At 39.6% G+C, this 25,646-nt stretch overlaps 1 protein-coding gene across 1 annotated transcript in view; it reads right to left on the bottom strand.

Moving 5' to 3' along the window:
• The window catches only part of SPAG16 (sperm associated antigen 16), a 360,532-nt gene that overhangs the window by 143,693 nt on the left and 191,193 nt on the right, over positions 1–25,646 (bottom strand). Inside the window, exon 13 of the mRNA XM_014257754.2 lies at positions 5,220–5,346. Coding sequence (XP_014113229.2) covers positions 5,220–5,346 — 127 coding nt within the window. The remainder of the gene's footprint in view (positions 1–5,219; positions 5,347–25,646) is intronic.

The raw sequence follows: 25,646 nt of genomic DNA, 5'->3' as shown, positions 1-25,646 counted from the left end.
ACAAATGCACAGAATCAGGAACTCAGAATTTGTTACAATTCATGCCAGGAACTGGACTTATCCTTGCACATCCCTTATTTACAGCAACATAATTCAATTGCACCAGGAGATTTGGAGTTTGCATGGAAGAGCTCTTTGTCTCCAATACTGACAACTTCAATCTTTGACCTACTTTTGAAGAGGATTGATTTGGACCTTAAACTGCCTGTCAAAGGTTTTTTAAATGACCCATCCTGTCTATCTACTCAGCTCATGAATTCATTCCTCAGGAGTTCAAAAGGGTTCAAATAAAACTGACAAATCCAATACTCTGAAGGGATTCTGACTGATAATTTTGTGTCTAAGGTGTTTACTTGGGGATAAATCAACTAGAATAGGCTAAAAATTATAAAGACAACCAGATTGCTTTTCAAAATCACTCCCTTTTGGCTGCTCAATGCTTCTCTCATGCACCTGATCCTTAAACACTTCATCATTTTTCCTGAATTTGCCTTGTGAATGACCATTCCAAAGGGACACAGGCAAAATATAGATAGGCAGAATCCCTGCAAAGATCTGGGTGTTCCCGTGAGCTTTAAGTCCACCAACAAAAAGGTTCTGACACAATCCATATTGAAAAACAAATTGGCTACAAGCTAATTTATATTTCACTGGAAGAAACAAAACCATGATAGGATATGTAAGGGAATTACAAATGTAGAAATGACTAAACAGTGATAAAATAAACACTGGAAAATAAGTGGTCTAAAAGATAATTTCATTAGAAGAAAATAAATTAAAAAGGTTATCTAAGGAAATTATAAGCTTGGAACAATTTCCCTGAATTTAACTAAAAGTTAACCAGCTTTGAGCTGCAACAGGAACCACAGCAAGAGTGTCCCAGGCCAAAGACATCCCAGGGATGGAGAGGATGGGCTGGATCCTGAAGGAGAAAATTGCAAGGCTGCAGCTTAGATCAGCATCCTTGTAATTATTCCACATCCATGTGAAACACACAGGCAGCCAAGTGCTCATCTTCAGAATGCTGCAGCACAGCTGGAAACCTCAGCCAACAGCTCAGAAACTGCCCTGTGCATGGATTTATTTATTCTCTGGTAGGACACGGAGTGAAAAGCCCTAGAAATGGCCACTGTCCTCAAAAGACCCACGTGCCTTCAGCCAGAGCCCTTTCACAAGGAAAAAAACTCAAGTGAGCACCCCCAGATCCTTGGGGTTTGCTCTGCTGTTTCTTTGGATGCAGGGATGGATCATTTTGGGACCTCTGTGAGGCAGATGATGGAAAGCCAAGGAAGAGCAGAGCAGGCAGAACCTTGATTTAACACTGCTCAGAACGTGGTGCTGGGCTTGCTGAGGGTTCCTGCTCCTCCTTTGGGTTTCCTGGCTGTTTCCCACAGACCAAACTGTGTGGGAACCTGATCAAACTCATTTTTATTATGTTCAAGAGTATTTAATGTATAATAAGGTATTTAATAATGTAATAAATATAAGGTATAATATAATAAATATATTTAATAAGGTATAAAAAGGTATTTAATGTTCAAGAGCCATTAGCACACCATGATAAGCAGACACTGGAGCACAGAAGCTGCAAATTATTAACAACTACTGTTGTAAAAAGGGCTGTGCCTAAGAACCTCTTTTGTCCCATGCCACATTTGAAGACAGAACACTGCTCTACAGAAGCCCCCAGCAGCCTCTTCCTCTTTTGCCTGACCACTTCTTCCTAATGAATTCCTCTGGGTGTGGTGCAGCCCCAGAGCCCCAGCCTGGGTTAAATGTGGTGCACCACACTCAGCATCCATTCCCAGGGCCTGAGAGATCCAGATTCTCCACAGCCATGCACAGATATCCCTGCAGAAGCCTGAAAGGAGGCTCTGCCTGAATTCCCACTGCCCTCCCTCACTTTGGGGAAGGGGAAACTGCAGGAGTCTCTGAGGAGGAAAAGAGCCAGAGCCAGGTTTTTACTGGGAGCTTCTTGCTGCTGTTCAGGCAGGATTTGGGGCAATTTCATTCTGATTTTTTTCCCTTTTCCTGTGAGATTGGTGCCTGTATTATTCATCAAGGACCACACTACCTTGGAGCTTCTAACTTTTGATTCTGCTGTTCAGCCCACAAATCACTGACAAGGACGCAATTTGACGTGGAGAGGCAGAACTGGCAGCTGGTCACTGTTCTGCTGTGCTGCCTCACCCCTGCTCCAGTCAGCTCTGAGCCAAACAGGAAAAAGTTGACATCCTTGATGCCCTCCTCCCTGAATGTCAGAGGTATTACTTTGATAGTGGGGTGGGAATGGGATCCTTTTATTTGTGTTATGCAGCAATCTTCTGCAAATGGAATGCAGGTAAAACATCTTAAATCACTGAGCTGCACAAAGAAATACATCCTGGATAACTAAAATATTAAACTTGAATCTCAGTGAGAAGTACAGACCAAAATGGACACAAATTATCGAGCAATATTTCAAATGCTTGTTATTTCACAAAATCAAATAGGACTAGAGCATTGTGTGGCTGTGACTTATTACAGAGCTCTGTGTGTGCTGAGCTTTGTTCACAAGAACAGAGAAACTGATGTGAATGGGACTGGCCTGCTAAGGACACACAGAATTCTTTCCAAATCCTCGTTGGACACATTCCTCAGGGCATTACTACTGAAAGCTGCCTTTTAAATGACAGTCTCTCCCCAATGTTTTCAGAAATGAAATATCCAGTTATAGAACCTGACATTTCAAAAATCAGAAAGCAGATGGGATAGTTACTAAATCAATAAGTTTCAAAGATGTAGAGTGAAAAATGTATTTTTTTTTCCCTCCCTTCTATTTAATTATTTAAGTGTATAAAGATTTGGTATCTCATCTGTCTGAAAAAAGAGCAGAAGTTCAAGCTTGGCTCAAATGGTGTCAAGATAAATGTGAGCAGCCCCAAGAAATGGCTGCAGAGGCTGTGGGAGATGCAGAGGAGTGGCAGGTCCCTCATCATGGGAGGAATTAACCCAGGCAGGGGAACCTGCACCCAGGGGGTCACGGGCTCTTTTGCACCTCTCACATTCATACTGGACACACTTTGCAATCCACGAGTGGAGATGCTTTCCCTGATGTGTCAGCGAGGAGTTTTCCTGGTGAAAAGCCAGAACACACTTGTCTTTCTATGAACCTGGCACAAAGAGGAATAAATTCAGCAGCTTATCTTGGCACCAGAGCCATCAGCTTCACTGGCAAGAAATTCCCAGCAGAGAATTGCAGCCTGGGTCTCCACATCTGATCTACTGCACGTCTGGCACAGCACGAGCGTGGTCCCTGCCCAAATCCAACACCAAAGCTGCAATTCTCCCTCAGGGTTTGGAAAGAGCCACAAGTGCAATTCATCTTTCTGTGTTCTCACTTTCCTATGGCCAACATATCCCTTAGGTTTAAAATTACAGTCAATGTGATGAAGATTTTTTTGAAACCACTGGATGGATCTTACTTTCTGTTACCCAAAGAAAAAAGAAATGAGGAAAAAAGTAATGCCCTGAGTTTCCAAAGTCTGCAGGCTGCTACAGAGTTCCAGCTTAGTAATTACAAAGATTTATGTTCCAAATCCTGCCCCAAATCCAGAGCTCATTGTCCATTCAACTTACACTACTCTGACTTACAGTTCTCTGTGTCCATTATCTTTAATAATAAAGAGCTGACTGCACTTAATGATTGAAGAGCAAGATGTGATTTGCAATAGGAATCTGATTTATGAGAAAACAAACTCAAGCGTGGTTTTCATGTTTCATTAAAAGTATCTTAAATGTACTCCTTAATGCTAATTGATCACACAGAGGTGAGAAAATACTCTGTTCCCAATTAATGGGATAAAATAATTCATCTTCTTTGTGGAGGGACCATTTAATATCATTCAGCTTTTAGAGGGAGGTGGCATCTTCACAGGGATTTCACCACCTCAAGTGAGTTTTTACCGTGAGCATTTATCCCAAAACCACTGTAAAGATTTCCCACTGAACATGGAAAAAAATTCAACAGAATAAATACACAACAAAATGCCATGCACAACATTCTCTTTTCACAAAAACATTTTCTTTCCTGTCTTAGCAAAATTACCCACAGCTGAAAAACAATATTGGTGAGCAAATATAGAGGCTTTTTCCTTATGCTTGTCAAAGGAAAACTCCTTGATGACTCTGTTAATTTGCTATGAGCAGGAGATTACTGAGATATTTGCAAGATAAAGTTCATTGCAAGATTTATTGAAAACGAAACAAAGCATAAATCTATTTTTTCATTAAGCATTTCACTTTTGTTTGTACTTCAATATTTTTTTTCCTCTTTTTGAATTATTCATATTCAGATATCAAATATTCCTACAAACCAATGCATTTAGGAATAATGAGTCTTGACTAGTTTCATTTTAACTCATTGTGCTTTCTGACCAGGATTATTATTGTTATTATTAAATGACCTTCTATTCAGTCTGTTTCTATGATCCAGAAATAGAAATTGCCTAATGACTATTTCAAGTATTCCACTGTCATTTCCATGGCAGTTTTTCCTATCCTGTGTTTGTATAGCTCTGATGACAACACCATTTTATGCACACCAGCAGCTCTGCCTGCTTCCTCTCAAAGCCCTTCCATGAATTCCACCTTCTCCATTTGAGGCTGCAGTCTTTACACTGTCTGAGAAATGCAGAGTGGCTGTAACACCACCTGAAGGAATAATCTGAGCACTTCCAAAGTTGCTCCATACCACAGAAACAGCAATAATTATTAGATTTTCTGATGAAAGTGGAAAAAAAAAAAATCCTCTTGCCTTGTTCTCGTGTTCTACTTGAACAGGATTTGCATGTTTGGTTTGCAAAGCAGCAGGGACAAATACACTCTCCAGTGTACTCAATCCATTTTTACCTGTTCCAGAGATGGAAGGTAGAGAAGAACAAGGGAGGAGAGGCAGAGTTTCTGTCACTACCTGCAGTGATATAACATGGAGAAAATAATACATGTTCCATGAGGAATCAGTGGAGTTCTGGAGGAGGAGAAGCAGATCCCTTCTAGAGGAGATGTCACATGGTGACATTTTTGGTCAGAAGAAAACAAGTGTGATAGTGAATATTTTACTGGCACATCACCCTTACTTTCTATTTTGATTTCACACTGGGTTTCATTTTCCTTATGTCACACAGAGACATCACAGCTTTGCCTGAATTCAGGAAGTGACCAAGGCCAAGCCTGCTTACCGTTCTGACATCCCAGAGAGACAAGGTCTTGTCAGCAGAGCTGGTGAGAACGGTGCTGGAGAAGGGCAGGAACTCGATGCTGTTGACTGACTCCTCATGGCCACGCAGGGTGTATCTGCACCTCTCACTGCAAGAGACAAAAAGCAGCAATGCAGCACCCTCCACTCAGGGTAATATGAACAACAGACAACTTTGGGTGAATGAAGTACATGTTTCACACATCTCCCCAGCTACTCCCTGGAAAAGTGAACATTGACAATGATTCCTCACCCGAGCATTGCCCCATGGAAACAGTCACAAAACCCAAGCCATTGGTATTTGCTTCCCAGTAATGAAAGCTGAAAAAGGAAGGTATAAAGAAATGAGAAGTGTGTTTTAAACACTTTTGAATCCTAGGGAGGAACAATGAAAGCACCACTTTGTGTTCCCCAGGTACATCCTCAAAAACCTTGTTGATGCAGAACAAAAAAAAAAACCAGGAACATGGATGAAAAGGCAGGATAGAGACAGCACCATTTCCTTTTTATAGACATCAAATTCCTTTGTTTCAAAGGGTCTGAGAGATCTATTGGACTGTGCCCACGTGTACCCTGAAAAAAGTCAGTGAGTGCTGGCAACTTGGTTTTCCTCTCAAGGCCTGCACAAAGACTTAGAGAAAGCAAGTGGTGCCTGGGAGCTTTACTGAGGGTAAAGTCTTGTCCCTGTGGACACCCAAAACCTCCCTTTTCTCTGAAGGAGAGGTGTCTGGCTATGGATTAACCACACCAGTGCAAAATAGTCTCTGGCTATGGATTAACCACTGCAAGCTCCAAGTTCTTAAAGCAGAGGTGAGGGAACAGAGGTGCACCCCAAGAATTGAGGTGCTCATCAAGAACTCAGAGCTCAGATGGAATTACCTGTGAAGTGGTTCTGAAATTTCTTTCAAGGCTGAAGACACCCAGCCACTGAACCTTCTTCCAGCTGAGCAGCTGAGGATTTACACCCTAGAGCTTTTGGGCTGGCTTTCTCACGTCTTTGCTTTGTTTTCTTTGAATGAGGTTCATTTCTGAGACACCACTGTTGGTCCTTCTCAGCTGAGGGGATGGACCTGATACAGATGGAACTCCAGACAGGAAGCTTTTCCCATTGTAGGAAACTGGACACAACCACAATGACACTGCTGTGGGGAATCAGTTCTCTCACCAAACAGCCTGACCTTGGCTGGACAGCTGTAATCTTGTGGAATATTTTTGGGTTTTGCTTTGGCTTCTGTGCACATACCAGAGCAGAACATTCCTCAAACTGGAGCTGAGGAGAAGAGCCTGAGGATTCCCCTATCCAGACAAGACAGAAGGTGGAATGTGGGAATCCCAAATCTGGAATTATGTAAACTCAGCAGACTGGCAAAGGCTCAACTCCTTCAGAAGCACGTCAAGAGGGGGGATGATTGAAATAATCCAGGATCCATCACTCATTAATAACGAAGTGTTTCACTCCATGATTTCCTCAGATAAACATAAAACTTAAATGTGCAGTCTTTGTACTGTTATATCCTGTGAAAACACACAGGTAGGGGAGCATACTGTAGAAAAAAACTGATCAATGTAAACTCAGTAGCAGTTCTATCCTCTTTGTTCAGCTGAGTTAAAAATAGTATGAAAAAATAAAAGCCAACAACTCATCATAAATTACTGCAGCTTTCAGCCAGAGCTCAGAATTTTATTCCCTGCTCATGTGATTCTGACAGTAGAAACACACCTCCCTGGAGCTGGCTGCTGAATATATCACTGGGGCTTGCAAATTAGATTACTGGGTGGCTCTTAACAGAGAAATTTCTTACAATATTTATTAAGGAAGCTGTCAGCAGGGGGGAATTAAAGATGTGATTTTTCTTCCTTTTTTTTTTCTTTCCTGCCTCTGTGTCCCCAGAAGACTCTGAGAGCTCCTGCTGGCTCTGTAGCACCAGCACAGGAGATCAGTGGCTGCCCTGAGGGCCAGGAGGGCTGCAAGGTTGGCATGGAGAATCCCCTGAGCACTGATCTAACTCCTCAGTTAGATCTGCTTTAGTGCTTTTCCATTTGCCAGACTGCAATGATATCCTGTGCTGAAAACCAAGCTTGTCCCCAACAAAGGCAGAGCAGAAGGGAGATAAGTAACTTCTGAGGAGAAATATTATCCAGGAAATAGATTTCAAAGAAATATTAGATTCCACTGGTATCACTTTACAGAATCTATGTTTTTTTATTATAGATAATACATTATACCACCCAGTGTTATCTGTTATATAGCCTACATGTGTTATTTTGTCACAAGGACTCATTTTAAACCAGACATAAAGTGTTTGGCTGCACGAGGTATCTGATATTCATGATCACTTGATATACAACAGTAAAATAACTTCAATAAAATAATTCTTTTGTCTCACTGTCTCATCTCAATGTTTTACACCACAAATATGCCTTTTCCATCTCAGATCTTACACTTCTATTTGTGCCTAGCTATGCCATTTTTCAAAGGTGCCCAATCATTTCCAGCTTGTGTGTTCCAGTGTAAAGGCTCTGAACAGTTTCTGACAAGGAAAATCCTGCTGCATTTTTTTGTGGGCACTTAGCACTTTTGAAAACATAGACAGCTTTCCATGCCACAGTGTGAGAGTGGTTCCATTGGAAGAAAGGGAATATTTTCCTGTATTAACAGGGTGTGTCGATGCCCTCTTCAAAGGCTGGGGAAGAACAGTGTCTTCAGCCTGCTAGACTGGGCTTGGGGTGAAAGAACACAGGAAAAGGAAGGCAGGTAAAGGAAAAAAAAGATATTTTGTTTGCCAGGCACTGATGTAAGATCTGGACCATCCCAGGCAGCCAGGCTGCAAGAACAGGCTTGTGAGAGATTAATTAGGTGCCAAAGCAGGAAGACCCATTCAGAATCCCTCAGCAAAGTGAAAATGGACTGAAGTGATGGACCATGACAGCAGCAGAAGGGAAGGAAATGATTTGCACTTTTCCATCAGGAACACAAACACCCAGCCCTGATGCAGCCTCTCTCCTTCCCACTTCCCTCTATCACTGCACACTGATGAGCTCTGGCTCTCGAGATCTCATTTACCACTCTGATAACTGACTGACTGAATATTTCTGAGAACCTTCCCCCAGTGCTACATGAAATAAATTCATCTTTCCTTCCAGCTGAGACATAATTTCAGCAAGATTTTCTCGTACCAGTCATCTTCTGGTTGGAAAGGGCAACGATTTATCTAGATGTTCTTTTTCCACAAAAAAAGAAGTTGATAGGAAGGGTAGAGCATCACCCTGTTTTTTTCACGGAAGCTCATGTTTCTATCCAATGGTACAAGTTAATCTACATTAGAATAAATCTGTAGCTACATCCACTGAGTATTTTTCTCACTGTGAACACAGAGCCTCATGGATGCAAGCCTCACAACCTCTGAATATCCTGGTTCAGAAGACAGAGGGGATCATGTATGAACAGCAGGTTAGACACTGGCACAAATCTTGATGCCTCAAGAGGTTCTCAATAAACGATGCCACGAGAGAAATGCTGCTCAGTAGCTCAGATTGCATGCTGAACCTCACTCAGACACCACTCCAACCTTCATCCTTTCCCTGTGTTAGTACAGGACTAATTATCCTCAATGATTTCTTTTTCTCTGCAGTCATTTCCACTCCCTTAAATCCAGGTGAGGTAATGATGTCCATCAATAAATCAGTCTTCATTCTACCTCACCAGGTCTGGATGTTTCCTGAGAGTTTCAAACAAACAGATTCCAATCCAGAAGCACACCTGTGCCAGGAATGTTGGCTTCAATTAACCATACCAATATTGATACCATTATCTCAACAGATTGGGAAGATTTCATTTCTAGAGACTTCTCCTTTGAAAACCACATTCCAGAACCGTTCATTCAAATTCCAAAGGCCTTTCAGTAAAACTACATTGAAAACAAAAGATATGAAAGATTTCCACTTAAATAAGACTTCAGTGAATATTCCCAGGCTCTGCACAAATGTAGAACAGCAGACAGAAAAATGCCCATCAGAAATTCCATCTGCTGTAATTGAAAGGGAGTGCAGGCAGTGGGGAGATTCCTCTTGCCCTGCATGCTTTCCCACTAAAACTCAGGAAGAACAAAGCAGTTCCCAGCCTACCCTCACTACCAAATATGCAGCAAACCACAGGCAGGAGGCAGACAACATGTGGCCAATTCTTCTGCTACTTAAGTGTTTCAAAAACCACCCCACACATGCTGGCAATCCTATGGATAGGGATTGTTTTGCCCCCTTTCTTGATTTTTTTTTTTTTTTAAAGCATGTGGTTGGAAAAATTGGGGGAATGGAGGGTGATACCATTTCAGTGAGTACTTAGGTAGCCATCATTAGTTATTTTATGTGCCATTTTGAATCTTAGTTCAAGCATTGTAATTAAAACTACCTACACAGCCATTTGAAATTAATGAGATTTTGAGCTTGTTCTTTGGTGTCAGTGCCTCTCCCACCCACCTTTTCCCATGCCTTCAGAGGAATTCATTAAACAATGAATTCCCAAACAGGAACTCCCAAACTGTAGTATCTTCCCCAAAACACCAAATCATCCCATGGAGCAAACACTAAACTAAAGTCTCTCTCATATCTATTGAGAAATGTTCTTCTGTGTGAGCTGCAAACAAAAATTTCCAGGGCCAGTTACACCAGAAAGTCACAAAGTTCTGTGAAGGTGAACACAGCATTTCTGAGGAAGATTTGTAAAAACACACCACAACCAGTTCTCCTGTTGGGCTGGAATTGTAAGAGTCAAAAGGAGAATCCTTTTTAACAAAACCTAATCCTATCAATTTCTCATCATATGCCTCTATCTCCAAAAGGAGTTTAAATTCAGCACAGAACTTTCCCAGCCAAGATCAATGGCCAAGGATAGCAAATGGGCTGGCTTAAGACATTAAAATGCCAGCTTGGTTTATGCTGTTATAAATGCATCCTATCATGTCTTTACATTTTATGACCTCTATTTTATTTCTAGGTAGCTTCACATATGACACATCTGATTATTCATGTCAAAGAATGTAAAACTACCAGTATCTCAGTGAAAAGTGCCTGCCATCATTTGTGACAGTGCTTTATTTATTTTTTTTTATCCATTATTTTACTAAATGTAACACATTTTCTGAGACATTGACATGTGAGGACACTTACTCTAGAAAGTACATTTGTCTCTGGAAAGATACACAACAGTATGATGCTGTCAATATGAAACACTTTGTTCTATTATTACTTATGCTTAATAAAATGGAGCTCTCTTCCAATTGCGAACATTCATTTGTGCCTTCTCTCAAACCAGGGTTTGACACTTGGAAAATGCAGTGTTGAAGGAGATGCTCCTGCAGCTTCTGTGACAATGCAAATGTTTCTCCTTCAGTATTTAGAAACATTTAGAAAGAGAATACAAATTTAATGCTTCTCTGTGTAATTTATTTTCATATTTAGCACCCGTGGAACATTTAAATCTCTGTGATCTGAGTGCTCTGCAAAACAAGGATCCTTCCCTGACAAGGATCAGTTTGCAGAGCAACTCACGACTTTCTCAGTCTGGTGAAATCTGGTGTCAGATAATTTCAATTTTTTAAGTTCAGACTGAGCAGAAGCAGGATTAAATATTAAACCCTGCTGTCACCACTCCCATCAGGGGCTGCTTTGAGGGGATGAAGGACACAGGCACAGTGAGCACATCCCACCCCCAATCCAGGTCTGTCACCACAGGAGCCTGACACTGCTCTGGTGGCACACTAAATTGAGCATCTAAAAGGAAACTGATCTCTGAAGGGAGATGGACTTAACTTCTAAGTGCAAGGGTGGGGTTTTCCCCCCCTTCCTCAGTCCTTTTCTTCCTCCTTCTGCCAAAAGCAAAGCAAAAGCTTCCCAAATAGGAAGACTTAACCAAGGAAGAAAAAACCCCAAACATGACACAAATGTTTTATTAGTATTTTCTAGGTATATCAACAAACATTCCTCATCTGAGTCAGCAGGTTTGTAAGTGTGCTGTAAAATCTTGTAACATCCTTTTCTCACATCTCCTTGCCCACAGTTGTACTGTTAAAACACAGAGCTTCTGAACTGCATCAAACTGTGTCCTTCCACTGACAGGGCATAAGTCAACGTCAGCAGTTACATTTTTGACTTGCTTGCTAAGTTCTGAAAGGCTGCAGTAGTTTGTTTTTGAGTGCAGATTTCCTCTCTGAGATCAAGCAAAGCTCTTTTCCCCTCCCTCAAAGTTTGCAAAGACTCAACTCTCACTAGCTCTGCTTCAGCTCCTGCTGAACTGTAATAAAAGGCACCAGGATTTATTAGCTGAAGAGATTCCACCTGCTGCAAGAGGGAATTGCAGTCCCAACCTTCTCCTGACCCTGCTGGTGGAAGGAACACCCTGGGCTTTGTGCTCACACAGGATGCACCTCCACCCCCAGGTATCCCCCAGTCTGTTCCAAATTTGTCTCACACTCATTGTGAGCCCCCACTTTTAGCGAAACTCCAAGAGAAGGCTGAAGGGCAGTGCCTGACCATGATGGTCCTTAAATGTGGGTCTGGTTTGATGAGTGTGAGCACACTGAGTGCCCCCAGCCCAGTCCCAAGCACTCTGGGGTTCACTCCTGAGAGCACCTCAGGAGGTTAAAACCTTCCCACAGCAGAGAGGTGCAGGTCCCTCAGTGTTCCCATAAACTTGTTGAGTATTTCCCTTCCCACTCCACACCCTCCCATCCCATGGTGGTCCCTCCACAGCCTCCCACCCCTGAGCCATTCGTGTGCTGTCAACAGCAACACCCAAACAGGAGAGGAAAGCTATTTTATTGTGCTGGAAATTCATTTCATCCCCAGGGACCTTGCCTCCTTACATATTCTGCTGTTCTAAACATTACTTTGTCCCATTTCTATAACTTGAAAGAGCCTCTTTGGCAAATAATACACAGAAAGGGAAAATTGAATGTACCTGAGAACAAAAAAAATACAAGAAAGCACATGCAGAACAGAAAAGGAGAGCAATACATTACATTAAATGAAGTCTGATAGCTTGAACTTCAGATTCAGTGAGGTCTAATAGTGAGGGACATTTGGCAAAATTCCCCTAATAAATTTATAATTAACCAGCAGAAAGCAATGCTCCAGTCAGATTTCTATTCTGCAGTGAAATTAGGTAACAGCCAAATAATCACAGTCCTTGAAAGAGAGTGCTGTGAATGCAGGAGAAAAAGGTTGCAAAACTTCATGCCTTACCTTTGGGATTAAAGTGCTTATTTGCCTCAATTCCTGATAATTTATGTAACACAATATGCTTTACTGGAAAAGTAGCCAATTATAACACTGTATTTATTTTTCTGGCAGAGCTCTAGTGTGTGTATTTAAGTAGAAGCTGTGTGTTTATTAAGTGTATGGGAACCTTCCACTACCAGGCAGACACAGAAATGCAGCACTGAGTTAAAAAATACTCTCAGACAAAAAAAAAACCACAAAACTTTGAGGCCACCACTGGTAGCTGTGGTGCTGGACACAGGCCTGGCTGCCTGATGCCAGCCTGGGAAATAATAAAAACCTGATTTTTTACCAGGTTTCTGTATCAAGTGCACACAGATATTATTAGGGTGGGCTTTACAGAACCAAGACTCTCCCTGCGACCGTGGTTGGTTGGAACTCTGGCAAAAATCGGCAAAATAGAAATTTAATCAATTACCTTTTGGTGCTTGATTGATTCCAATGCTACTCAAACTCAGGATCTATTTTGATAAACATTGAGAATACTAAATATGATTGCCAATAGCTTTATATGTTTTTTTGAGTGAAAAGCTCAAGTTACTGAATTAATAATATTCCGCTTAGGCTTTCATTAGAAGGTGTGAAAACTTTGCCAATAATCTATCTCCTTTTTTTATTGGCTTGAAACATGAATAATGAATCTGCTCATTATTACACTGAAGATTTAGTTTCTTAATGTCTTGCATTTCTTTGAACAAATGAAGTGTTCTATGAGAAGTATTATTATATGTATTATTGTCTGATTCCAGATGAAGGGGTTTTGGTGTGAAGCTTCAATTTTTTTAAAGGAAAGAAAAAACAGTAAGACATAAAATCTCTGCTTGAGAATGGTTTATGGTATTTTTGTAAGATGGTAATATATTCTTCAGCCTTTTTTACTAAGTAGGTTTGGCTGTAGCTCATCAAAGTATCTTTAAGATCTCACTACTCAACACCTGATTGTTGGCAGCACGTTTCAGCTCATGGCAACAGCTGTTGCAAAAGCTCACTTCCCACTGAAACTGGGCTCCAAATCAATTTTGGGAATTTATTTCAACAACTTTAGTTCAAACAGAAGCCTGTTACTCACAATCCAATTTTTTCAGCAGCGAGATGCATTTTTATGTTTCAAATTTGGATTATGTTTCATTTGACAAGGATTGTACTTTCCCAAGAGTTAGGGCAACAAAAATGACTTTGAAAATCATGGGACAGAAGAAGAGTTAGGCTTTTATATCCAAAATGTAGAACTTAGGTGTCCTTTTCATCAGCTTGGTCAAAACAGACCAAGTCAATTACAAGGTATTACTTGAAAAAGTGTGTAACAGAGTGATGCCAGAGAGTGATCTAAAGTAATCCTGACTGAATTAGTAATTCTCACCCTAGCTGTCAGTCAGAAATGAGATATTTGTTAACACTGCTCTAATGGGAATGTTCTGGGCATTCCCAGAACATCTGTAACACACCAGTGGGATTTGGGATTGGTACCCACTCCAAGCACGATGCAGGAGCACACACCCTACATTCCATATTTCAAAATCCAGGTTGAGTTCTTTCCTCTGCCTCTGGAAAATCAACACCCACGTATCAAACCATCCATTTGTGGCTATGGCTTCTAACTTTTCCATCAAGTCTGTCTGCAGAAAATGAATTCCATCAGCCAAAGGAAAAGCTTTGTGCAGCTCGGTGCTCCCAGCACTCGGAGCGACAGCATCTGAAGCAGTTCCCCTCTAGGGTCAGCTCTTGTACTTCATAGTGATGGAACCAAATCCTGTGTCAGTCCTTCAGTCAGGCACTAGAACACAAACTCCTCATCCTTGGAAATGCCTGTGCCTCCCTTGCAACAGGCAGAGCCACCTTTCCCTGAATTCCCAACCTCGGTCCAGGAGCAAGCTACACCAAGGTTCAGAAAGGTACACGGTGATTCTTAAATTATTTTCTGACTCTTACCCTTGCTCAGCACTTTCTGCAAATCAAGTTTCCTCAGGGGATTTTTTTTTTTGTTGGGCAGGTGAAGACAGGAGCATCAAAAATCATTTACTGCAAACCAGGGCCTTGTTTAATGAAACAATTATCTCCTCCCTCCTCCAGGCTCAGGGGTACAAGCTAATCAGATCAGCCCAAGCTCAGTAATGAAATACCTGTCACCCTTTGAAGCAGATATGAAACAGAGCAGGACAAGGAGCTCTGCCCTGTGACAGTGGCTTCTCCTCACTTCCCACACCAGCTGCCATCAGCACTGAGCCTGCTCCACACTCCAGATGAAGCTGCCACGATCTTATCATTTGTGTCTCTTTTATTTTAATATTTATAATAAAAAGTTTACCTCTAGAACCACTGCATTTCCAGGCTAACCCTGAACAAGTAAATGCAGGTGTCTCAATCCCTCCTCGCTTTTGGAGGACAACAACACACACATGTTTTGATGGATCACTGTCACATGATTTAATATTTTGTGTCTGTATATTAAGGCTTATGTAAGAACTATTTGAACAGGTTATTTCACAGTTTTAGGCTTTTCTCTGTTCTAATAAAATATTGTGGAGAAGATGAGCCATCTGCACTCCACATTCAGATCCCCTTTATGGTGCATTCCAGCCACCCTGAAGAATTTATTTCTTTCATTCTCTTCCTTGTCATCTTAATTTCACTCTTCTGCATGATCATGTTAATAAGTAAAGAATATGGTATTATATGCACAACTACTGACTGGTGAGACACAGCACAGAAAATAACAAATGTGACAATGAAAAACAAACTTTGAAATATATTTACACAGGAAGACCAGATAAACTTACTACGTTATGCTGGAACACATGTTTTCTTTGTGAGGCTGGTCTGATCTGTTCCTTCTGAAAACTCACAGACAATGTAAGAAATAAGTGTTTTTTAACAAGTTTAATTTTTAATTAAATTTTTAAATTTAAATTTAATTTAAATTTTTAATTAAATTTTTAATTTTTTAATAATTTTAGTTTAATTCAGTAACAGTGGATAACAGCACACTGCTAAAAAATGCCACTCCTGTAACACTAAAGCCTAAAATACCTTGCCAAAGCCTACTATGTACATCCCATAAAGCTCTATCATGTCATATTTTCTATATGAGAATATTCTCTACATGAAAACATATTCTCTATATGAAAATATAGAAAATTTAACTAATTTAGGGTGAGAATTCCAAACTGCCTGGACAAGGGAGAGTCTGAGAATCCTACAGCTGTTGGGTGCCCAAATAATGGGATTTTCCCACGTGACAATGTGGCTGCACCAACACATTTTCAACCAAGCCCTTGGGCTCTACGAGAGATCCAGCTCTGGGTTTATTAAATGAAGGGTTAGGAGGGAGAGCTTTGTTCTGTGCTGTGACCACAATCAGGGAGCAGCTGATGAGGAGAACAAGAAGTGGCTCTCGGGCTCCTGTTTGCCGGGAGTTGCATTAAATTTCACGATGGATGACCCAGGTCTGCACTAGCACAAAATTCTTCAAGAAAAAAACTCCAAAGAAACCCCACCACTGTTGGAAAACTACCAACGAAAGGGAAAAACTGGAAGAAGAACTATACAGGAGGCCAGCAGAATAAATCCAGAGAACTCCACTATGTCCACACAGTTGCCATAAAATTGACTCAAATCAGCTTTCAGCCCTCAAAAAAACAACCAAACCCAAATCCAGCAAACCCCCTGCACCCCAAAAACCCCCAAAACAAACCAGAACTGCACCATTATTTTACCTCAGGATCCATTTGCTGCTCTAGCATATAGTGATGAAATTCTGCATAGGATAAAGAAAGCAGTACTGGCATGTCATAAGTTTATTTCACTACCTTTTAGATTTTTTTGTTTATTAATTTAGTATTTTTAGATTTACTTTTAATGTATTTCTTTTACGCCTTTAATCCCAAGCCACGTGCATAAAAATCACTGTGACTCTTGTCGGATGTCAGTTTATTTTCCTCCACATTTTAGATTTACTGAAACTTCTTTAGGCCTATTAAACAAGCAAATTCTTTTTGAAAACAGTACAACAAGGCTGAGATGCAATAAATACACACACTTCAATATTTAAGTGAGGAAAATGAATTTCAGTGCGCTTTCAAATTGGTTTTCCTCAGTGCAGAGTTCCTTTATTTGTCCAAATGAAATGGATTTGAGTGGGTGGCAGCTTTAAGGAGTCATGCAGCACTGTTCAGTGGCTTTGTGGACTTGGGAAGGTATTATGAATAATGGATTTGCTGTGCCCTTAGACATGGAGCCACAACAAAAACAGTGTCATTGGAGGCTCCCTAACAAGCATCTGCTGGAGTGAAGAATAAAGAGCCTGCTCCACCCACAGGAGGTGCAGGAATGTTTGTTCAGATCAGTGAACACAGAATGGGAAGAGCTCAATTCCCAGGATTTGATAGGTTTCCCACCACTTTTAGATCATGTACCACCCCCATTTTCCCCAAACAGAGCTGGAAAAGGGCTGGATTTCCTTTTGCCAACAGCTGGAGGAAGGAAAAGATTAACTTGAAGCACAAGCACAAAATGTCAGGGCAGAGATTTAGTCTCCTTTCCTGGATGTGAACAGTTTGGTTTACATTCCTTTTTGTTCCAACTTTGTTCCCCTGATAACAGGGATCATTATATCAATAATGTTAACATTATTGATGTAATCTTATATCTATATATATATTATATATATAGTTATACATAGTTATATATAGTTATATATAGAGTTATATATAGTTATACATAGTTATATATAGTTATATATAGTTATATATAGTTATATATAGTTATGTATATAATATATATAATTATATCATAAAATATAAATTAACTAAAATATATATTATATTATATATATTTATAATAAATAAATTATATATGCTATGATATAATATAATATAATATAATATAATATAATACAATATCATATAATGTAATACAATATAATAAAATACAATATAATGTAATATAATAAATATAATATAATAAATATAATATAATATAATATAATATAATATAAAATAAAACAATATAATATAATATAAAATAATATAATATAAAATAATATAATATAATATAATATAATATAATATAATATAATATAATATAATATAATATAATATAATATAATATAATATGCCACCTGTCTAATCCCAGTGTACACCCAAAATAAATGTCACTGGGTGAGAAGAGCATCCACTTTTCTCAAGGGAAAGAGAAGCCTTTGCAAGTCACTACTAAAACTTTCAGCTTCACATAGCAAAACTCAGTTTACAATTGTTGAAGGTGCAGAATATGTAATCAAAGTGCTGTCAAGCCATGACTGATAACCTGATATGGATCACTTAGAAGGCTGACACACTTAGAATTAGGTTTTCATCAACCCACAGTGCCAGCTGCTAACTTCACACCTGGTATTGCAGTGTCCCCAAACCCTCATTTCAACCTTAACCTTCCAAAGTCAGCTAAGATCTGAAACAAACCCTATGAAAAAACTATGAAACAAACCCTGAAATTAATATATATATTATTAATATTTATTATCTATATCTATATCTATATATATAAACCCCTGAAATATATATATATATATATATATATATATATATATATAAAGGGTTTTTAAAGGAGCAGAACATAACTGCAGATCACACACAGAATTTTTACCTTTTTCTTTGAATTTCAGAGTAGGGATATGAGCAGTGTGCTGCAAACTCCTGTGCCCTTTATGCCACAGAAACTCTCCATGACCGTCTGCTCTGTATTAAATAATTCACAAATTTTGTTGACATTTTACTGCAGTCTCCATATTAAGATTCCATTATATAGAATGTTTGTGTTGGTGACAGAAATATGCTTGAAAGAGACACTAAAATATAAAGAAATTCATTGTTTTTGCATCAAGTGGATAATTCCAATACATATTTAATAGGTTTCCCACAGACACACAGGCTCTGAGTTCAGTAAATAGATGCATAAAAATTGTCTTGCAGATGGTGAATTGATTCCTAGCTGGGAAAGATATTGGTCAGCCTAGAACAAGATTTTTTGTGTGATGATGTGTCTCAATTCACATCAGAAAACCTACAAATATTGAAGTGCAGAAGGGAAATCGCCAACATTTTTATTTGCTTCATCCTGATCTTCACCTGCACCAAGGCAAAACCCCCTTTATTTTCCTGGGAAGTGTCAGAGTGGTCATGTCTGCTGTTTTCATGGGCTTAACCACTGGAATCATGCAGGAACAGACCTTACAGCTCTGGCTCTGCTGGAGGATTTGGAGATGTGTCTCGAAGATCAAATAACCCACACGAGGTTCTAGAGAAGCTGTGTTATTTGTATGAGGTCTCACCACTTAGGGAAGTGTAAAGAGCGAGCACAGAAATGAGCCCCAAGTTTTTGAAAACTGCCACAGAGAAGAGAAATCACTGTTGGGCTGGAAATAGTATTTATTCACATTTTAAGGAAGTTCAAACACAATTCAGTGTCTTCCAATGACAATTAAAGACCCAGGGCACTTCTTTTGTATGCAAGAATTAATTGTTATAGGGATAAGATGTGACTGGTGTTCATTTTCCAGCTGAGGTTAAACAAAGATGAATAGAGTTTGCTCTAACAGTTTGCACAACTTAGAGTTCCAGCACTTGGGAGAGAAAATAATCTTGTGTAACATCTGAACCCTTAAAAGAAAACAATAAAAAAGGAAGAAAAATAAAACCCAAAAGCATCACACACAGACACATCTGAAGACTGCCTGGAGCCAGAGGACAAGAACTCAAAAAAAGATAAAAAAAAATACAAGAGGAATTTACATGTTTTAGGGCATCCACTAGAGCAGACTTTTACTTTGAAACCAAATGACCAATACATCTAATTTCAAACCAGGAGACATCAGCAGCTAAAAACAGCTCACATACAGGTGGATATGTGGATATACCTGTCAGAGTATTGCTGCTTATGAATAGCAAGATGAATTCCTGTTCTTTTTAGTTCACAAGAAAGACAAGCAGGGAAATAAGCTACAATTACCTGTGCTGCAGGTGACAGTGCTCCCCTTGATCGTGGATCACAGAGTGTGTGTGTGTAATATCTGCACAAGCTGGGACTGACAGGATGTGGGAGTGATGGAGATACATCATTTTAATGAGCTGTTGTCTTCCCTGAGTTGTGTAATAATATCTGACAGTTTTCACTGCTCTGTGAATTACTCTGTTGGTACAATTAATTTCTGGTTTGGTGGAGATACTGTAAGTAAGGATTTCTAGGAAAACAGCTTAGGTAAAGAAAAGCCTGCCAGTAATGAGTGACTGTAACACGAGGGAGAAAGAAAACAACTGGATAATGAGCCTGGATGTGGAAAACTATAATCTGACTTCAAATGTGCTGAGTGCCTGCAGTGCTGATCCTCTGCATTTGAGCTCTGAATGTAGGACAGTGGAAACACCCTGTCAGGAGCTGGCTAACATTTTGCAGGTTATAATACCTGCACACTTGCAAATAAGACAAAGAATTCAACTTGCATGTTGTCAAAGAGAGAAAAAAGCAGCTCCTGAGCTTCCTCCACTGCATACCACCCCAGCAGATTCAGCTTTTTGGACCTGCTCTGGTTAGGATTTGGTGGAAGGAAGCCTCAGTTTTACCTCTCTCATTCCTCCTGTTCCTGAAGCAGCTCCCAGGGCATCGAGGAGGTGTTTGGACAAGTGAGTGACACCAAGCACAAAGGTGTTCAACCTCCAGAGAAGCACATTTCCTCATCAAATAAAATCCAAATCAAATCCAAATCAAATAAAGCTTCCTGCTGTCCAACAGGAGCCTCTCAGCCAATTGCACATACTTTAGGGAATCTGGCCTAAAGGAGGAGAACTAGAACATAAAAAACCCTTAACAATTGTATCCAGTATGTTTTTATCCAAGCCATACTGGATGCTGAAACAATGGAAGCAAGGAAACTTCTGAGATCAGGAAATGATACACCCTTTTATGTAAATCAAGTGCAACTTTCTCAACTATCTTTTCATGAAAGAAATATTATGGTAGAGTTCAGATAAAACTCCTTAGAAATATCTGTAAAACACAGACATTTTAGAAATCAGCTCCATTTTCATCTTCACTTTTTAAAAAAAATAAAGTAGTAACTTGATTTTTTCCCCCCTCCATTAATCAAAAACTGTTCTGTGCAGTTCAAGACCAGAAGCAGAAATCAGAAAGCAAAGCACTTATATTATGATATGTTATGTTATGTTATTGTGTATTCAATGCTTTAGGAAAAAAAAAAGTCAAAATATTCTGAATTAAAAAGAAAAATTATCACTTTGACTACTAAGATCTTCAAATATGCCTCCTTGTGCACAGGCTAAAATTGCCACAGATGTTTCCAGTAAAAGCCAGAGAGAACATGGATTTATTTAGACTTTATTTTAGTAGCCAACATCCACCAGTGCAAATATTTTAGCAGAAGTTCCACAACTCCTGTCTTGTTTTAAAAAGTAATTAATAATCACATAAACATCTACTTTTCATGGATCTATATTATTACTGGAAATCAAATACTGATTTTCTTCCTTCTCACCCAGCAGGAAGATTTGAAGACAACTAATCTTGACATATTTTTAATGTCCCCAAGGAACGGAAAGCCAGGGTTTTAATGAGGGCTTCAGTTGGAACTCACCCTATGGCCTCGAGTCACCTCTCTGCTTATTTCCCTGCATGTAAATAATGGTATGGTTTCCCCAGCTTAGGCATTCCATGGGAATCAGCTAAGATCTTCCTGCCCTTTGGGACCTGCAAATATGTGACCATAATAAACATTTCTCATTACTCATGCATGTTGTCTTGTACTAAATCCACAATGTGATTTAAGTTTACAACATGGAGTTCAAGCTACACTTCCTGTAAAGTTTTGTACTTCAAGCTTCATTTTACCCAGTGTTATGAAGATTTTGCTGTATCTTCCCCTTAACTGAATAGCTCTGCTTTGAATAGAATTTTTTTCCTTGATAATTCACATTTTCAAATTGATTTTTAACAATTGGCTCTCTGGGAATTATAACAACGAGGTTTTAGACTTTCCTGATCCTGAAAAATGTGTTATGGAATTGTAGCATAATTATAAATTTGGAGACTTGGGCACAGGCCTGGTTTTGATTTGAAGGATTAATAGCAGCTTGTCTCTCCAGTGCTCCTTGGAGGATTCCAAAGGGAATTCTCCTTTATCAAAATGGCAAGCATTTCCTGCTGTGCTGTCAGGTCAGACATTACAAACTACCCAAAAATGGTCCTTCCACATTTCCTCTGAGTTCTTCTACCTGCCTTCTAATTTCCTGGAGGACATTTGTCTTCTCTGAAAATAGATTAGCTCCACTTTTACTGGAATCAATTAAAAGTGGGATCTGGCCAGAAGAGCTCGTGTGGCTCATGTCCCAGAGAGCATCCAGACAAGTGTCATCTCCAGTGGGGTACCTGGACAAGGACTGGCTGCACACACTCACCCTGATTCAAACTGTGAAAATACAGCTCCGTTCTGAAACTAGAAAACCTTTCAGAAGTGATTTTTTTACAGAATTTGGTGTGGTGAAAAAAAAACCAAACCTATAAATCTGCGAGTAAATATTGCATTTCAAAGTTATCCATCGCTTAAGGGAAAAAGAAGAAAAGGAAAATATGAATTTCAAGGATGGCAGGTGAAGCCAGGCTAAACCCTGGGCTCTGATGGTACAAAGCAAAGAGTGTAACCAGTCCGCTTGGCAAAATGTTAAATCATTGTTTTAGTGAAACTAGAGAAAAATAAATGAAACACCCCAAAGTCTAACAGCAGTTTAAAATCAACTTAACCATGGCTTTTACTGTACCCACTCAAGGTGGGGATTAATAAAACACAGGCACTGCCATGGTTGCATGGTATCATTCCATGGTTTCATTCCAAGGAAAGCTGATGAGGGGCTTCTAAGTAAAAAAAAAAATCCATTCCTGCTTGATTTCTTTAAATATTTACCCTAAATTTTGCAAAATTAAATGCTTCTTAGGAGAAGAAATGAAACTATAAACAGCAGGTACTAAGTGGAGAGGTCACAACAGAAGACAATTTTAATAGGGGCTTCAGAGAAAAGAAGGATTTATTTATATAAACCAGTAATTAATGTCAGCTACATCTGACACTTGGGCAAAGAAGTGAAAGTGGTCTTGTTGCAGAGAAGCAAAAGATGTCAACAATTTTTTTTTTTTTTTGTATATTTAGAAATAAGTAAAAGAATATATTAACACCTCAGTAACAGAACATTATCCTAGAGGTTGTTCAGGAGAATTAACAATAATCACGATCGGTCACTTCTAAAATTTGCATTTTAACAAACGCACCAACGGATATTAGAAATGACTGAAGACTGAGGTAAACACGAGTTTTAAAATTTTAAAATAAAATTTGATGATGGGGGAAATTTCAGTGAGTAGATAAAAATTGCCATGTTAATGGAAAAAGAAAACAAATGAGTGATGGATTACAGCAACCAGAAATGGCTTCAATTCACAAACACTTCCTCACCCTGGGCTCTGCTGCAGGACAGCACAATTGCATTTCTTGCTGGTCTAATTCCATGTATTTTGTACTAATGAAAGGAAGTAGAGAAAAACAAAGAACTGGTCTAATGAGTGCAGAATGGATCAACTGGAGAAAACCAATTCTGACTGTTCTGACTGCTGCAACCAATTTCTCAAGCTCAAAGCATAAATAACAATGTTTGCATTTAACATTCGGTGTAGAGCATATGTCTGCAAAGCTAAACAACTGCCTGTGTTTACACTAGATATATGATGCTCACTTTGATTTGCATATCAGAGATCTGGCTGTAAATCTCTGATGATATTTACCACTGGGTAATTGAAATTAATCCTGCCAAAATGACTTTGACAGTGCTGAATTTACAGTCTGAGAAAACATCCCTGCAACTGCCTGCTGCTAGAACATAACTGGCTGTGTATTTTCAACCTGTGCTACGCTGCTGAATAAAATCCTGGCCACAAATTATAAACCTCTCCCTTTCTTCTCCAACTTCCTATTTCCATAATCATTAAGAAGTGGGGATAATTTTGAAGGTAGCAGATATGTCCCTGCTTTGCTGTTTGGTTTTGGTTTAAATTTTTCTAGCCATAGCAGGCACCTTTCTTCCCTGGCACTCCCCATCCCAATGTTACACCATTTTCTTTTTAATTTCCTTTAAAGGCAACCAATTATCCCAGCAGAAAGCATCAGGAAGTTCCAACAGCAGAACTCAGACTCCCTCAAGTCCTTCAGTAACTCAGATCATGGCTCTGTCTCAGCTTGTGTCTGTGTTTCCAGGGAAAAAGGAAGAGGCTTGGATTTTTGTTTCTTTGCTTTCTCTTTTATTTCTTAAACTCAGCTTGTTTTTAAATAGAAAGCACATAAGTTGTCCTGAAGAACATAATTTACTACAAAGCTACCTCACATTATCCTCCTTGTAGGAATGGTATTTGTGACTTGATATATGACTGAAACTTTCAGTATACACAGAAGAAAAATATTTGTGAATAATAAAAAATAAAACAAAAACCCCAGCAGTAATTTCATGTTCTAAGAAAATAAAATTCAAATATTTAGTAGGCAGAACTTTCATATCATTGGCAAAGAATTATGTAATTTATTAAAACTTCTGGCAACCTTTTCCTATTCAAGAGATGTTACATCTTGTATTCTTTGGACTCCAATAAGGACTTTGATGATTGTGCAAATTGCACCTTGGATTTGGGTGCTAAAAGACAGCAAATAGCCTCCCCAGTTTCTTAACACCAAGTTTACAACTACAGAGAATGCTGTATATTTTCCAAAAGCAACATTTATAGAAAAGTATGGTCCTAATGCATAAAAATGGAAATAAAAATACAATTGCCACCCACTATGGGAATGGATAGGAATGGATGTACTTTAATTCATATAATTTATTTAAAATATACCTCTTTCAGAGAGGTGGCAGTGATAACTCTGATATCCTTCCTGCTTTTTCTTCCCCTGCAATCTGCTGCTTTCCAGGCCCATTCAATTTGAAAGCAGGCATCCATCCAAATACATAATATTAAGGAAGAAAGACAGCTCTCATTTACAAAATCTTAATTCCTTGTTAGTGGAAAGAATAAAACCACTAGATGAACTGTGATCACTGATTATTATCCTCCCACAAGAATGTTCCCTTGGGCTCTGTCCCCTGCTCAGAGCTTGGCACCTGGAGAGGGAGAACACTGACCATGGCACCTGGATGAGCACCTGTTCCCTGGGGATGGGGAGAAAAATCTCTTTCCAAGCACGGAAAGCCTGCTCTGTGTCCTTGCTGTCACACAGCCCCAGCTTGTGGGGGGAGGCTGAGGGAGGGCACACAATCCTGTGGTGTTCTCCAGCCCAGCTGGTGGCACATTTCCAGGGGACACCCTGGGAACAGCTGGGATTTCAGCGCTGCACTCTCGGCCAGGTAAGCTCAGGAACCAGCACTGCTGAGCCCAAACTCCCTGCAGGCTCTTTAGCAGAGCAGCTCCAAATATAACAGCAGCAATTTAACAATCCAGTGGAAAACACCAGCTCATTAATCTGTCCATAGCCTTCCCTGTTTTCCAAACCTTGCTGTACATCCTGCACAGGCTCATTTTTCACTTCAGTGAACCAACCCAACTGCAGCTGAGTGCTCTGCAGAACCAGGATGGCTTAAACTTGAAACAGCCACATCTTGTATCCAACCTCTGGTAGAGAATCTCTCCAAAAGGGTGTCATTTCTGCACAGCACTCATCTCATTCTAAGTGCCTACACCACACACAGCTCCACAAACTCACCTGAACCAACCACAGCAGAACTCACCTGGTTTTGCACTGAGGCAATGCAGCAGCAGCCAGCACTTGGCTTTAACTGGGAACACACCAAAAACCCAGCAGTCAGGACTCCCACAGGGGCTTTTTTTTTCCTCCCATACTCTGAATACACCCTATTTTAATCTAAATATGTCACATTTTTATACCACTTCCTGCTGCCTGTAGGCACCGAGATTTTGCATAATTTTTGGTGTTCCAATGGTTCTGCATGGATAGTCAGCCTTTCACATCATGGCTGGGATGATGTTACTCTCTTATTTTCACAGGCACAGCACAGCTCAGACTGGAGGCAGAAAT

Source organism: Pseudopodoces humilis, chromosome 8 (assembly GCF_049639895.1).
Source record: "Pseudopodoces humilis isolate 2021_Gansu_Grassland_sample_001 chromosome 8, ASM4963989v1, whole genome shotgun sequence".
Classification (NCBI taxonomy): domain Eukaryota; kingdom Metazoa; phylum Chordata; class Aves; order Passeriformes; family Paridae; genus Pseudopodoces; species Pseudopodoces humilis.
The sequence above is the reverse complement of the archived record's forward strand: the minus strand, read 5'-3'. Positions and strand labels throughout refer to the sequence as shown.